Below are 16177 nucleotides of genomic sequence, written 5' to 3' on the forward strand. Positions count from 1 at the left end.
GAGTTGTCCAGGTCCTGAGGATCAAAAACTAGCCCAGAATTTAACATTCTCACCTCCATGCTTCACTCTAGGGAGAAGGTTCTTTTGCTGGTATGCAGTGTTGACTTTTCACCAAACATGACTGTTTTATTTGTGACCAAACAGTTCAATTTTGGACTCATCTGTCCAAAGAAAGGACTTCCAAAAAGCTTCAGATATGTCCAAGTACTCGCTGGCAAAACTGAGATTGGCAGCTTTGATCTTTTTTGTGAGCAGAGACTTTTCTTCTGATTGTTGAATCATGCACATGTCTCCCAGATGCAGCAAAAAGGTCTACAAATCCCTTTATGTATTATCATTTGTCTTGTGGGTCTTACTGATATTTTTAGAAGGTCATCCACTTCTAGCCTGGTTTGTAGTAATTTTCAGTGTTCTCTAGTTGCAGATGATCTGCTTTACAGTGGAATGATGAAGCTCTTCTTTTTTTTTTAGATGACTTTATAGCTTTCCCCAGACAAACCAGTGTCTGTGCCAGTTGGATTTAGTGATCACAATATTATTGCAATAACAATCAAAACAAAAGTTCCCAAATCTGGAACTAAATTCATATTAAAAAGAATTTATGAAATATTTTCTGAAACAGACTTCATGAATGATGTACAAAATGTAAATTGGCACGATGTTCTGGATTATATGCATGCACAGCCTGCCTTAGTTGCTTTTATGACATTATTTTCTGAGATCTGTGATAAACATGCTCCAATTAAAAAGTTGTCCATTCGATCAGTTAGGACCCCCTAGATAGATAATGAATTGCGATGCAGTATGAAACGGAGAGATTTGCTGAAAAAAAGCTATTGTATCAAATAATGCAGGGGATTGGCAAGCTTTTAGGTCATGGAGGAACAAAGTCAATAAAATAAATGGACAAAAGGAAAAAAAATTATCAATCCAAAATCATAGATTGCAAAAATAAAAGTAAATAATTATGGAAAACACTTAAAGTAGTTATAGGTATGGATAAAGTAAATAAAACACCTGGGTTTCTGGAAATTGATAGTGAATATATTACTACGTTTGAAATGGCAAACAATTTTAATAATTATTTCATTAGCAAAGTAAATAACATAAGAATGCATATGACGACTGGGCCCAGTAATCTTTCAGATTATATCATTAAAAAGAAATGATGGTGGATAAGGATTGTTGCTTTGAATTCAAAATGGTTAATATGGATGACCTTGAAAAACTGATTTTATAATTAAAATGTGATAAACCCTGTGGTATGATAATTTAGATGGAATATTATTGCTGCCAGAACTGTGGTGGAGCCAATTTTTGATATATTTACATTATGCTTTCATGAATGTGTGTTTCCGCAGTAATGGAAGACAGCAAAGGTAATTCCTCTACTTAAAAACAATAGAGAGCAGTTTTCAGGACCTAACAGTAGACCAATAAGTATTCTACCCGTTTTGAGTAAAATCTTCGAGGGAATGTTATTTAAGCAGATTCAGCAGTATTTCGAAAATAACAGAATTAATTCTGATTTCCAACATGCTTATAAGGCAGGATTTTCCACATGTACTGCACTGACATCTCTCACTGATAACTGGTTAAATATATTGATAAGAAATTAATAGTAGGCACTGTACTGTTAGATTTTAGTGCAGCTTTTGATATATATGCTTGTAGGTTAAATTATACAGTGGTAAACCTTATAGAAAGTTATTTGGCAAACAGAAAACAATGTGTATTGTTTAATGGCACACAGTCAAACATTGTCACACTTAAAACTGGTATTTCACAAGGTAGGGGCCTCTCCTTTATTCCTTCTTTGCTAATGATATGCCATTCATACTAACAAAAAATGCAGGTGTAATGATGTATGTAGATGATACCACCATGTATGTCGCTGCAGAAAATATTGGCACTGTAAATGGCTTGCTTCAAGATGAACTGGTGCAAGTTTCTAATTTGGGTCAATGAAAATAAGTTAAAAGTTCATGTTTTGAAGCCAAAGTGTATTGTTTTTGGTACCAAACATGCCATAAGACTGAATCCTAGGCTATGTCTGTCTATGAATGGAGCTGTCTTAGAACAGGTGAGAAAATCCAAACTGTTGGGAGTTACTGTTGATGAAACTTTATCTTGGTCTTCTCATATCAATGACATTGTGTCTAAAATGAGCAGAAATATCTCAAATATTAGGAGGAGTACCTACTTGTTAAATGAAACTATACTTAAATTGTTAAATAAATCTTTAGTCTTGTCTCATTTGGACTATTGCCCAACAGTTTGGTCTAGTGCATAGGTGTCAAACTATGGTCCTGGAAGGCCGCAGTCCTGCAAGTTTTGAATGTTTCCGTTCTCCAACACAGCTGATATATGATCAGCTCATCAGCAAGCTCTGCATAAGCCTGATAACAATCCTGCTGATTGGTATAAACTTGTGTTGGAAGAGGGAAACCTCCAAAACCTGCAGGACTGCGGCCCTCGAGGACCGGAGTTTGACAGCTATGGTCTAGTGCATCAAAACAACATCTTACAAAGCTTCAAATTATTCAGAAGAGCGGCTCGTTTGGCCCTCAGTTGTTCAATTAGATGCAGTGTTGACAGCATGCATGTTAGACTGTCTTGGATGATGGCTGTCTTGGATGATGGTGGATGATAGACTGGCATGTCGACTAATTTTGTTTTTAAGAAATATCTACATTTCGGGGTAAAAGTTGTTTTCACAACTGCCATCAGTCACTTAAAGGCATAACTATGACACCAGACAGGCCCTGGGTAATCACTTCACCATGCCTATACCCAGAACTAATGCACTTAAAAGAACAGTTCTGTATAGAGCAATTTCATACTGGAACCATCTTACCCCATACCTGCTTGTATTGGTTAAAAGGTTAAGTTTTAAAAGCAAAAAAAAAAAAAAAAAAAAGCAATAATTGGAAAATAAATTATGAATGATGTTAGATAACTTTGTATATAAATGAATTATGTGATGAAATGTGAAAAATGGTAGTACAGTGTGATTCTAGGATGTTAGCTGCAGGATCCTTTCTGTTTGTTTGTTTTATTTTGTGTATGCACTTGGGAATGTTTAGTTAAATGCAATGCTTCAAATGCAACTGGTATTGAGGATAACAATTATTTTCATTTATCGTTCAGTGTGTCCTCAGTTTTTTGGCACCCGTGTGTTTGATCAGTACGACCTGACCAAACTGGTTGATTTCATTGATTGGAAGCCTTTTTTTGACGTCTGGCAGCTCAGGGGGAAATATCCTAATCGAGGTTACCCTAAGATCTTCAATGACAAGACAGTTGGTATGTATTCATATTTCGTTAGGTTATTCTCTTCCTGATGATTCTAACATGTATTTTTCAATATAGGATAGGGCTGCTTGATTATTGAAAAAATATTAATCACCATTATTCCGGTAATAATCGAAATCACGATTATTCAAACGATCGTATATTTTTGGGTACAAAACAAGAAAATGTTTAAACATGTAAAAAATACTACGTTTTTTATTATATTTTTTAAGTTCCAAATAAAATTATTTGAAACACTGATCATGAAAGTTCCTTTTGGACCAAACAAAATTTATAAAATTAGTTTTTAAGATAACAAAAAAGGTACAAATGTATAAATTCAAGCATGGTTTCATTGTAACAATCATTGAAACAAATATCGTGCATTTGAGTTACATTGCTGTACACTTACAAATTGCCGTAGAGCTTTTGTAACATTTAAATAATTAAAATTAATAATCTTTTTTTCTAATCGTGGAGTGTAATAATTGTAATTGTTCAATTACAATTTCAATTTTCTATTAATTGCACAGCCCTAATATAGGATATGTCAAACTATAAATGATGCCGATTTGAACTTGTTTTATCTCATAAATAATTGGTCCTAACAAGCAAATAATGAACCCTTGCAGGATTGGAGGCACGTAAAGTTTTCGATGATGCCCAGCGGCTGCTTAACCAAATGATTGAAAACTTAAGTGTGACGGGGCGAGGACTGGTTGGGTTCTGGCAGGCCCAGAGTAATGGTGATGACATCAATGTGTACAATCATGACGATACAGTGCACAGAGATTCCAAGCCAATCTCAGTATTGCACGGTTTACGGCAGCAGGTGAGAGAAAATATTCATATGGTCTTGTCAACATTAGGTCGACAAAAAGTGCTTTTGAAGATAGACAAACCTATATATTTATCTGCTTCAGGTGGAAAAGGACGTTGCACATTCAGAGCCCTACCTGTGCTTGGCTGACTTTGTTGCACCCATAGGTAGCGGCCTAGCTGACTACATTGGAATATTTGCTGTGGGAATATTTGGTGCCGAGGAAATGAGTCATCAGTTCCAGGCTGAGGGTGATGACTACAGCAGTATTATGGTCAAAGCATTGGCTGACCGACTGGCAGAGGTGCAGGACGGACCCTATTGCTCATCACTGCAGTGTATTTAAGTGACTCCATTTGGCATTTCTTGTAATGCTTTTACAGGCTCAGTTAAAAAAATTTGCAAATTAAATTTTGCATTTTAATTATAGGCGATAAATAAATTCATGAAATGCTTGCAATAGTCAAAGTCTGTTATATTATGGAGGACCAAATCTGCCCAAAAAACTAAATAAATGACTAAATAAATTAAGAAAAGGGAAAATATAAATGGAAATAAAAACAACAACAACAAAAAATACATATATCCCTAAATAAATAATTAATATAAAATAAAATATATATATATAAAAACCAGCATTCAAAAAATAAATAATAATACAAAATAATATAAAAATAAATAAATAAATATAATTAAATATCAATAAATAAATAAAAACGCTCTTCTCTCACATTTATTTATTTCATGCTGCAAACGCTCTGTCAGGTCGAATGTTATTCAAAAGATGGGGCGGTCCTAAGTGTGTCTTGGGGTTGGACTCCGCCATTGCAAACTGCCTTTAAATGGTCGAGTGACCTGACAGAGTGTCTGCAGCATGAAATAAATAAATGTGAGAGCAGAGCGTCTTTATTTATTGATTGATATTTATTTCTATATACAGTGGTACCTCGGAGTTTGAACATAATTCGTCAGAATTGTTCAACCTCCGAAAAAATTTTCCCCATAAGAAATAATGTAAATGCAATGAATCCGTTCCCAAGCTCCAAAAACAGAAAATTATTATTGTAATTTCTATTAATGTTTTTTTACATTTACACCATGTACAGTATTTAAACAATAAAAAACATCTTACCTTTTTTGTTGTGGTGTGCTGGCATCAGTGGATGATAAATGCTATGTTAATGCATGCTTTAGTTCAGTGCTGAGTTTGTGTATTTTACATTAGGCATATTGTTAGACTACTAAGCAGTCCTTGCGTGCGTTGTTTAATGTTAGGCACGTTGTTGAAGAGCTAAGGGGGTTCCTCTTGCCAGTATTTACAGAAGTAGTCACGGTAGTTACAACTGCGCAATAATCTCCTTCCTAATTCCACTGTGGTTTGTAGCACTGTATGTTTTTCTTTGCTGCCACTGGCACTGTTGTCTTTCTTTGGGCCCATTGCGAAGAAAAATGTTGTGGAAAAATCAAAATGCACTCGCGAGTACGGAGCACCTCCGGGAGTATTCAGGATCTGACTGGAAATGAGCTGTTCATTGTCTTAACTACTGCAACGTGAGCATTCGGCATTGCTCGGCTTCGCTCTGCTTCACTCGGCTACCCGTTTTCAAGGTACGTTCGACTTAGCTTGCTTTGCTTGGGTGTTCAAACTCCGAAAATGAGTTCAAACTCCGAGGCATTTTTTACTCAGATTTTCTGGTTGAAGTCCGATTCGTACGAGTTCCGATACGTTCAAACTCCGAGTTTCCACTGTATTTATTTTTGTATTTAGTTTGACATTTATTTTTATATTTTGAATCTTTTTTATTTTTACTTTTATTCATCTATATATATATATATATATATATATATATATATATATATACATACATACATACATATATATTTACATATATATATGTATTTATATATATATTATATGAATATATACATATATATATATTTATATATATATATATATATTATATACATATATATTTATATATATATATATATATTATACATATGTATGTATATGTGTGTATATATATATTTATATATATATATATATATATAATTTTATATCCATTTTTATTTTCACTTTTATTCATTTATTTAGTCATGTATTTATTTTAAATTTTGGCAGCTTTGGTCCTCCATATTAGATGTCTACAACTGGTCAGACTATTCAGTTAAACTTGAATAATACTATCTGTTAGACTGATCCGTGAAAATTACTATTGACAGATAGAATTTTTGCTTTGCGTTGTCCACCCAATTATCTGTTAGCACAAGCTGCAAAGCTGGACTTCATTTAAGTATGGTACAGATTTTTTTATTTCCAGTGTCAAGTTTCATAAAAAAAAATCTTGACTGGTACAGCACAATTTTCATGCGGGGTACCAGTCTGAGTAGTATTGTACTAAACTGGTGTACAATTTGATTAGATTTTAATTTAAGATTTAAATGGTAAAAAGGCAAGATGGTATGGAGGAAGGGTGCTCTTAGCACATCTGCCTCACAGTTCAGAGGTCCAGGGTTCAAATTTTGAGCTCCAGCTCTCCTGTGTGGGGTTTGCCTGTTTTCTTCAGGTACTCCGGTTTCCTCCCACGTTCCAGTCAATAACAATACACTCTGAGAGCACCTTTAGAGTAATGTACAGCAAGTGGAACTTGACCTTGTTGGTATTTTCCCCAGGCATTTGCGGAGGAGCTACATGTTCGTGTGCGCAGAGAACTGTGGGGCTATTGTGGCGATGAATCTCTACAGACCTCCGACCTCCACAGGGTTCGTTATCAGGGTATCAGACCAGCTGCAGGCTACCCAAGCCAGCCTGATCACACTGAGAAGATTGTAATGTGGAACCTTGCTGGTATACAGGAGAGCATTGGTAAGATTATGCAATTTTCATCACTATGGGGTAGATGCAACGGACCTCCGACCTCCGGGTTTTACACATCAGCGCCGTTTCCGGACACGTTCCAACACTCACACCCCCACTCCTGCGCCCCCCAACCGCGCGCTCCCGCTCATTGGCGGGAGGGTGTCTCGGCTATCTGAAATGCTTCGGACACTGAGACAGACACTACACACTCGCAGCCTCGCACCCGTCGACGGAAACGTGCAACCGAGGGGCAAAAAGACGGAAGCGCAAGTACTGGGACGCGGCCCACACGTCGCAAATCAGAAACGGAAACAAAGTTGATCGGTGAAAACCCGTAAATCGGAAGTACCGCCTTTTCCGTGGCATATAGTCCATAGATGGATGCCAGGATTGTTCTTGAAACCCCCCACCCCCCACCGAAACAACAGTCAAGACAGATTTTAGATGTACAGTGGTGCCACTTTTTTTTATTTTTAAGACAACAGATAAGTTCGCTTCAGACTCCCACCACTAGATTGCCAGCAAAAAAAAGGAGTAAAATGTACAATGTGTCTCTAAAAAAAATATATATATTTTTTTGCTTTGTTTTACATATTTTCAACTAAAACAAATTATTTCCATAGTATATAGTTAATACAGCGCTTTCACTCTACCGCTTGCGCTGTCACTCTTTTTCTTTTCTTTGTCATACTCGCAATGCATTGTGGTCTATATCAACTGGTTGAGTGACCATCGTTGTTCACTGCTTTTCAAAGTGCATTCATGGCTAATTCTGAATGCACTACATTTTCTCTTTTTTTGGACATTAAAACACCCCTACAAAATGGTGTGACTTGTGCACTATATGGAAAGTAGTGTGCACATTCGAAGCAGGTACATGCATTCCGTTACTCCCTAAGCCTGGCCATAGAGAATTTTTGTGTGCAGGATTCAGGTCAGGTTTATTTTGTTATCGGTCCATTAAAGTGATACTTGACTCAGTGAGCCATTTTCAGCATCCATCCATCATCTACCGCTACGTAGTCTCTCCAGCGTGTCCTGGGTCGTCCCCGGGGCCTCCCGCCGGTGGGACATGCCCGGAACACCTCCCCAGGGAGGCGTCCAGGAGGCATCCGAACCAGATGCTCGAGCCACCTCAACTGGTTCCTCTCAACGCGGAGGAGTAGCGGCTCTACACTGTCCCGGATGACCGAGCTTCTCACCCTACCTCTAAGGGAGAGCCCGGATACCCTGCGGAGGAAACTCATTTCGGCCGCTTGTATCCGGGGTCTTGTTCTTTCGGTCACGACCCACAGCTCGTGACCACAGGTGAGGGCAGGAACGTAGATCGACCGGTAAATCGAGAGCTTTGCCTTTCGGCTCAGCTCCTTCTTTTACCACAACGGACCGATACAGCGTCCGCATCACTGCAGACGCTGCACCGATCCGCCTGTCGATCTCCCGCTCCAACCTACCCTCACTCGTGAACAAGACCCCAAGATACTTGAACTCCTCCACTTGGGGCAGGATCTCATCCCCGACCCGGAGAGGGCACTCCACCCTTTTCCGACTAAGGACCATGGTCTCGGATTTGGAGGTCCTGATCTTCATCCCAACTGCTTCACGCTCGGCCGCGAACCGCTCCAGTGAGAGTTGGAGATCACGGCTTGAAGAAGCCAGCAGGACCACATCATCTGCAAAAAGCAGAGATGCAATGTTGAGGCCACCAAACCGGACACCCTCAACGCCTCAGCTACGCCTAGAAATTCTGTCCATAAAAGTTATGAACAGAATAGGTGACAAAGGGCAACCTTGGCGGAGTCCAACCCTCACAGGAAACAAATTTGACTTACTGCCGGCAATGCGGACGAAACTCTGACATAGGTCGTACAGGGACCGAATAGCCCGTATCAGGGGGCTCGGTACCCCATACTCCCGAAGCACCCCCCACAGGACTCCCTGAGGGACAAGGTCAAACGCCTTCTCCATGTCCACAAAGCACATGTGGACTGGTTGGGCGAACTCCCACGAACCCCCTGCCGAAGATGTAGAGCTGGTCCACTGTTCCGCGGCCGGGACGAAAACCACACTGCTCCTCCTGAATCCGAGATTCGACTTCCCGACTGACCCTCCTCTCCAGCACCCCTGAATAGACCTTACCTGGGAGGCTGAGGAGTGTGATCCTTCTAAAGTTGGAACACACCCTCCGGTCCCCCTTCTTAAAAAGGGGGACCACCACCCCGGTCTGCCAATCCAGAGGCACTGTTTCGATGTCCACGCGATGTTGTAGAGGCGTGTCAACCACGAAAGCCCCACAACATCCAGAGCCTTTAGGAACTCCGGGCGGATCTCATCCACCCCCGGGGCCCTGCCACCGAGGAGCTTTCCAACCACCTCAGTGACTTCGACCCCAGAGATAGGGGAGCCCACCTCAGAGTCCCCAGACCCTGCTTCCTCAAAGGAAGGCGTGTCTGTGTAATTGAGGAGGTCTTCGAAGTATTCTCCCCACCGATTCACGACGTCCCGAGTTGAGGTCAGCAGCACTCCATCTCCACTATACACAGTGTTAATGGCGCAATGCTTTCCTCTCCTGAGACGCCGCATGGTGGACCAGAATTTCTTCGAAGCCGTCCGGAAGTCGTTTTCTATGGCCTCACTGAACTCCTCCCATGTCCAAGTTTTTGCCTCAGCGACCGCCGAAGCCGCATTCTGCTTGGCCAGCCGGTACCTGTCAGCAGCCTCCGGAGTCCCACAGGCTAAAAAGGCCCAATAGGACTCCTTCTTCAGCTTGACGGCATCCCTTACCGCTGGTGTCCACCAGCGGGTTCCAGGATTGCCGCCACGACAGGCACCAATCACCTTACGGCCACAACTCCGATCGGCCGCCTCAACAATGGAAGCGCGGAACATGGTCCACTCGGACTCAATGTCCCCCGCTTCCCTCGGGACAAGGGAGAAGTACTGCCGGATGTGGGTGTTGAAACTCTTTCTGACAGGGGATTCTGCCAGATGTTCCCAGCATACCCTCACAATACGTTTGCGTCTGCCCGGTCGGACCAGCATCTTACCCCGCCATCGGAGCCAACACACCACCAGGTGGTGATCAGTTGACAGCTCCGCCCCTCTCTTAACCCGAGTGTCCAACACATACGGCCGCAAATCCGATGACACGACAACAAAGCCGATCATCGAACTGCAGCCTAGGGTGTCCTGGTGCCAAGTGCACATATGGACACCCTTGTGTTTGAACATGGTGTTCGTTATGGTCAGTCCGTGGCGAGCACAGAAGTCCAATAACAAAACACCGCTCGGGTTTTGATCGGGGTGGCCGTTCCTCCCAATCACGCCCTTCCAGATCTCACTGTCGATCGTCTTCGAACCTCCGACTTTCGTTCTTGATTAATGAAAACATTCTTGGCAAATGCTTTCGCCCTGGCCCGTCTTGCGGCAGTCCAAGAATTTCACCTCTAGCGGCGCAATACGAATGCCCCCGGCCGTCCCTCATTACCCACGTGAGCGTTGAATTCCCCCAGCAGAACGAGGGAGTCCCCAGGTGGAGCGCTCTCCAGCACACCCTCCAAGGACTCCAGAAAGGGTAGGTACTCTGTGCTGCTGTTCGGTGCTTAAGCACAATCAACAGTCAGGACCCGTCCCCCCACCCGAAGGCGGAGGGAGTACAGGCGCCTAGCCGGGGGGCAATGAGTATGCCCACACCTGCTCTGCGCCTCTCACCGTGGGCAACTCCAGAGTGGAAGAGAGTCCAGCCCCTCTCAAGAGGATTGGTACCAGAACCCAAGCCGTGTGTGGAGGCGAGTCCGACTAGATCTAGTCGGAACTTCTCAGCCTCGCACACCAGCTCGGGCTCCTTCTCTGCCAGAAAGGTGACATTCCATGTCCCCAGAGCTAGCTTCAGTAGCTGGGGGTCGGACCGCCAAGGCCCCCGCCTTTGGCTGCCACCCAACCCACTGCGCACCCGACCCCTTTGGCCCCTTCCACCGGTGGTGAGCCCATGGGAAGGGGGACCCACGTTGCCTTTTCGGGCTGTGTGCCCCATGGGTATAGGCCCGGCCACCAGACGCTCGCCTTCGAACCCCACCTCCAGGCCAGGCTCCAGAGGGGGGCCCGGTGACCCGCGTCCGGGCAAGGGAAACGAAGATCCAAAGTAAACAGTTAAAACTCACTCCCAGCCATTTTCACTAGCGCTGTCAAACGATTAAATTTTTTATTCAGATTAATCACATTTTAGAATTTTGATTAATCATGATTAATCACTTTATAAAATAAAAGGCTTTTTTATCAATACATTTTTGCCGCCAAATTGGAAGAGCACCGGTTATGTGTTAATTATTTTGACATTTAATGTTATGAAGACGCGACTGCACACACTCATCCTCCTCTTTTTCTAATAATTTTCTAATTATTTGCATAATTAAAAATGGGGAAAAATGACCCCAATATTTTTACATGAACAAATATTCTAAATGTTATACAGAAACATTTATTAAATGCTTTACTTTAATGCATGTAATTATGTTTATTGCTCAAACAACCTGTGCTACCTTAAACGTAGCCATCCGCTGTCACACTAAATGATTATCTATGGTCAAATTTAATAGTGCGATTAATCTGCATTAATTCATGAATAATGCAATATTTTTTTGTGATTAATTAATCAGTTAATGCTTTAACTTTGACAGCACACATTTTCACTGGAGCAACCCCCTTCGCTCCAGACTGTTTTACTGGATTTTGACTGATTTTGCAAGGCCCACAGAATATTCTGTTCTATTGCTATAAAAACATGGAGCCTAGCAAAGGAAAGATTAGAGTCTCTTCTTTCATCAGGAAAAAAAAAATTGTATCTGTTTCCGTTTTGCAGCAATTAGCATTAGAATATAGCTAAGTTTCATCATTATTCACAAACCTGTTAAAAACACTGGGAAAAGAAACTTGTTGCATCATGGCCCTGGCTGATCTCTTATACTCTGATGCCACCTGCTGACCGTTTTTGTAATAACTACCATTGCTTTAAGCAACCTCTTCATGTGAGAAGCTGAATCAAAGCCTTCTTTATGCTCTAGCATAAAAAGCGTATACGTTTTTGGGAGTGAAGGACAAAGTATTAAAAAAACTTATTTATAGGTTTTTGGATTTGAATGAGTTAAAATTTTGTCCAGAATTAATTTGATAACTTAATTATTTTTCATGTACAATTAATACCATTAAAAACAAAATTTTCCATGGCTCATCTGTTTTCTGGGTTTGATCAGCAAACTGAGCCATGATTGGTCATTACTGTTTCCTCAGCACAGGTGATGTCATCTACAGTCGACAGCAAGTGGCAAAATGTGTTTTTAAGGGTATTAATTGCTCATAAAAAAATAATGGTTATCACATTAATTATAGACAAATTATTATCTTCTTACTGTTGAAAATGGCTCAATGAGTCAAACATCCCCTTAAGTCCCACAAAGTACAATATTTATTGTTTAGGAAACACTTAGTGTGCGCGCGTGTGTGTAATTAAATGCAACTTGTTTATGTGTTCAGGTATTGCCCTGACAGAGTCACTGGCAATGATGCCCGCTGCCTCAGTCTCTGGACTTTATTTCTCCAACCCCCAGGCCTCATACTTTGCTGTTGGAAAGATCACCAAGGAGCAGGCAGGTTTTGCAAACCAACTGTATTTTACACTCACTTAAAGAGGAAGTCAACCCCCCAAAAATATTTTGGGACAATATGTTCTATGCAACCCCACTAGTATATGTTACTCTGTTTAATATTGCATTAGTGGAATATGAGTTAAGCAGCAAAATCCAGCAGTTTTTATCCATCCCAGGGGGCGGCAATTTTGCCACTTGCTGCTGACTGAAGATGACACCAGTGTTGCTCAGGTCTCAGGTAACAACCAATCACAGCACAGCTTCAGAAAACAGGTGAGCTGTGATTGCTCGAAAAACGGCTGGATTTTGCTTCATAACTCATATTCCAAAAATGTAATATTAATCAGAATGCCATGTGAGGTTTTTTTTTCTATCAACATGCATCAAATTGATGAATTTAAATAATAAATACTGCATATTTTCTTCCAAAGGAACATGCCCCTGTACCCTTTAGTGTGGTTGTATACTCCTCACCTTTTTCATTCCTGACATGATCATGCCTGGAATGCACAATTTGACTACCGGTACTTTTTTTGTTTGTTTTTAAATCATCGAGTGCCCCCTCTTGTTCTTGACACCCATTGATTACTTTAATGCCTCCATAGCACTGTTTTCTGCCTTTAAATTTTGTCTTTAAAAATCTCCCCGTTTGGACAAGCTATATATACTTGTCATGTATAATATTATTTTAAAATAATCAATGTGCGCCACACTGCACTGCAAAATTTGACCACAGTCATTTTAAGAATAAAAAGTTTTCAGTCAAATTAATTTTTTTTGCTTTAACCCATGATATAATCTCCCGCATTACAGTACCAAAATACAGATGACCGAGCTTCTCACCCTATCTCTAAGGAAGAGGCCAGGTTCGGCGCAGAGGAAACTAATTTCAGCCGCTTGTATCTGGTATCTTGTTCTTTCGGTCATGACCCACAGCTCCTGACCATAGGTGAGGGTAATAACATAGAATTGAGAGCTTTGCTTTTCTGATCACCTCCTTATTCACCACAAAGAACCGATACAAAGTCTGCATCACTACAGACACTATACCGATCTGCCTCTCAATCTCCCGCTCCATCCATGAACAAGACCCGAGGATACCTGACTTGGGGCAGGATCTCATCTCCGACCTGAAGAGGGCACTCCACTCTTTTCTGTCTCAGTATTTTGGTCTCACATTTGGAGGTGCTGATTTTCATCCTGACCACTTCACACTGGACTGCAAACTACTTCAGTGAGATTTGTCGATTGCAACTTGATGAAACCACATCATCTGCAAAAAGCATGAATAACACACTAAGGCTACAAAACTGGATCTGCTCAATGCCTTGGCTGCACTTAGAAAGTCTCCATTAAGTTTGTGAACAGCATCTGTGACAAAAGACAGCTGAAAATGGATCTGACTTACTGTCAGCAATGTGGACCAAACTCTTGACACCGATTGTACAGAGACAAAACAGCCTGTATCAGCGAGTTCAGTACCCCATACTCCCGAAGCATCCCCCACCAGACCACGCCCACCCCCCTGAGGTACGCTGTCGTATGCCTTCTCCAAGATCACAAAATACATGTAGACTGGTTGGATTAACTCCCATGCACCTTCGAGGAGCCTGCCGAGGGGGCACAGTCGTTCCACTGTACAGCTGGTCCACTGTTCCTGTACCACACTCCTCCTCCTTAATCTGAGATTTTACTTCCTGACAGACCCACCTCTCCAGCACCCCTGAATTCACTTTACCAGGGAGGCTGAGGAGTGTGATCCTCCTGTTCTTGGAACACACTATTCAGCCCCCCTTCTTAAAAATGGACCAAGACCCCAGTCTGCCAATACAGAGTCACTATACCCGATGCCAATACAGAGGCACTGTCCCTGATGTCCACGTGATGTTGCAGAAACATGTTAACCAGGACAGCCCCACAACATCCAGAGCCTTTAGAAACTCCAGGCTGATCTAATCCACTTCCTGGTGTCTTGGTGCCAGCTCAGTGACTTTAACCCCCAGAGATAAGAAATCCCACCTCAGAGGCCCCAGACACCGCTTTCTCAAAGGGAAGGTGTGTCAGAGGTCTTCATGGTGTTCTCCCTTCCAACTCCCAAAGTCATGGGTCGAGGTCAGCAGCACCCCCCATTTCCACTGTATACAGTGTTAAGAGTGCACTGCTAACCTCTCCTGAGACACTGGATGGTGGACCACAAATTTCCTCGAAATTTTTGCCCCTGTGACTCAGAAGCTGCATTCTGCTTGGCCAACCGGTTCCTATCAGTTGTCTCCTGAGTCCCACAAACGGCCTGTCAGGCCTTCTTCTTCAGCTTGACAGCATCCCTCACCGTTGGTGTCCGCCATCAGGTTTGAGTCACCACCTTATGGCCACAGCTCCGGTCAGCCACCTCAAAAATAAAGGTGCGGAGCATGGTTCTAACGGACTCAATCTCCCCAGCCTCCCTCGGGACCTAGGTGTAGTTCTGCCGGAGGTGGGAGTTGAAACTCCTTCTCACAGGAGATACTACCCTCACAATATGTTTAGGTCTGCTAGGTCAGACCAGCATCTTCCCCCAACATCAGAGCCAACACACCACGAGATGGTGATCGTTTGACAGGTCACATATAGACGTCCTTGTGCTTGAACACGGTTTTTGTTATTGACAATCCGTGACGAGGACAGACGCCAAATGACGCAACACCACTTTGGTTCTGATCATGGGGGCTGTTCCACCAAATTATGTCCTTGAATACCTTGAGCATTGAAGTCAGTAGAGTCTGCAGCGGGGAGTGCGCTCGAGCACCTCCTCCATGCACTCCAAACTGGGTGGGTACTCTGAACTGTTGACTATTTCTAGTTGGAACCTCTCGACCTCGTACACCAACTTCTTTGCTGCCAGAGAGGTGGTAACATTCCGCGTCCCTAGAGCCAGCTTCTCTAGCCGTGGCTCAGACCGCCAAGGCCCCCTCCCTGCCTTTGGTCGCCACCCAGCACACGCTGCACCTGACCCCCTTGGCCTTGCCCACAGGTGACGAGTCCATGGTGGGAAGGGGCTTGGATCTAAAGGGAGGTCAAGTCAAGGTTTATTTATATAGCGCTTTTAAAACACTGCCCAAATTGCTGCACACAAAAATAGCACTTAAAAATCTTGATTCGAAGTCCTCCCGTAGTCAATCGCCGTCATTTATTTCATAACCTCCGTCAGCCATGAATGCTCAAATAAAATTCCAAGACATGCTACAAGGCCCACACCACCCTCTTTTGTATATTCTGATGCATTTCATCGACTAAGAGACAAAGAATTGGTCAAAACAAATCGTATCTGCTCTCCCGGCTATAAAGGTAGAAGAGCGCTAGTGCGCTCCCGGCTCTAGTGGTAGAAATACGGTAATGCGCTCCGGCCTTAATGGGTTAAAGCATGTAATAGATGAAGCAAAGTGACTGTTCACTGCTCATTCCAAAGTTTACGTCCAGTGACTGGTTACATGACTGCAAGGCTCTTATTGAAGCATACAAACACATAGGGTTGGGGAATGTAGGTCCATAAAGTAAAAACCCTGAAACAGTTTGGCTTTAGCC

At 42.4% G+C, this 16177-nt stretch overlaps 1 protein-coding gene across 2 annotated transcripts in view; it reads left to right on the plus strand.

Annotated features, from left to right (window-relative positions):
* The window catches only part of mtr (5-methyltetrahydrofolate-homocysteine methyltransferase), a 69909-nt gene that overhangs the window by 52991 nt on the left and 741 nt on the right, over positions 1-16177 (plus strand). Inside the window, exons 28-32 of one of the 2 annotated variants that reach the window (XR_015091752.1) lie at positions 3151-3306; positions 3927-4126; positions 4218-4281; positions 6788-6980; positions 12504-12620. Coding sequence is in view for 1 of the 2 variants with exons in the window: in XM_086064746.1 (XP_085920872.1) it covers positions 3151-3306; positions 3927-4126; positions 4218-4418; positions 6788-6980; positions 12504-12620 (867 nt within the window). In the remaining variant the exon portion in view is untranslated. Of the gene's footprint in view, positions 1-3150; positions 3307-3926; positions 4127-4217; positions 4419-6787; positions 6981-12503; positions 12621-16177 lie in introns of those variants that run through there. The other variant, XM_086064746.1, reaches the window with a different exon arrangement.

The sequence above is a fragment of the Leptonotus elevatus genome, chromosome 20 (assembly GCF_054856555.1).
Source record: "Leptonotus elevatus isolate MCC_2025b chromosome 20, RoL_Lele_1.0, whole genome shotgun sequence".
In the NCBI taxonomy this organism is placed as follows: domain Eukaryota; kingdom Metazoa; phylum Chordata; class Actinopteri; order Syngnathiformes; family Syngnathidae; genus Leptonotus; species Leptonotus elevatus.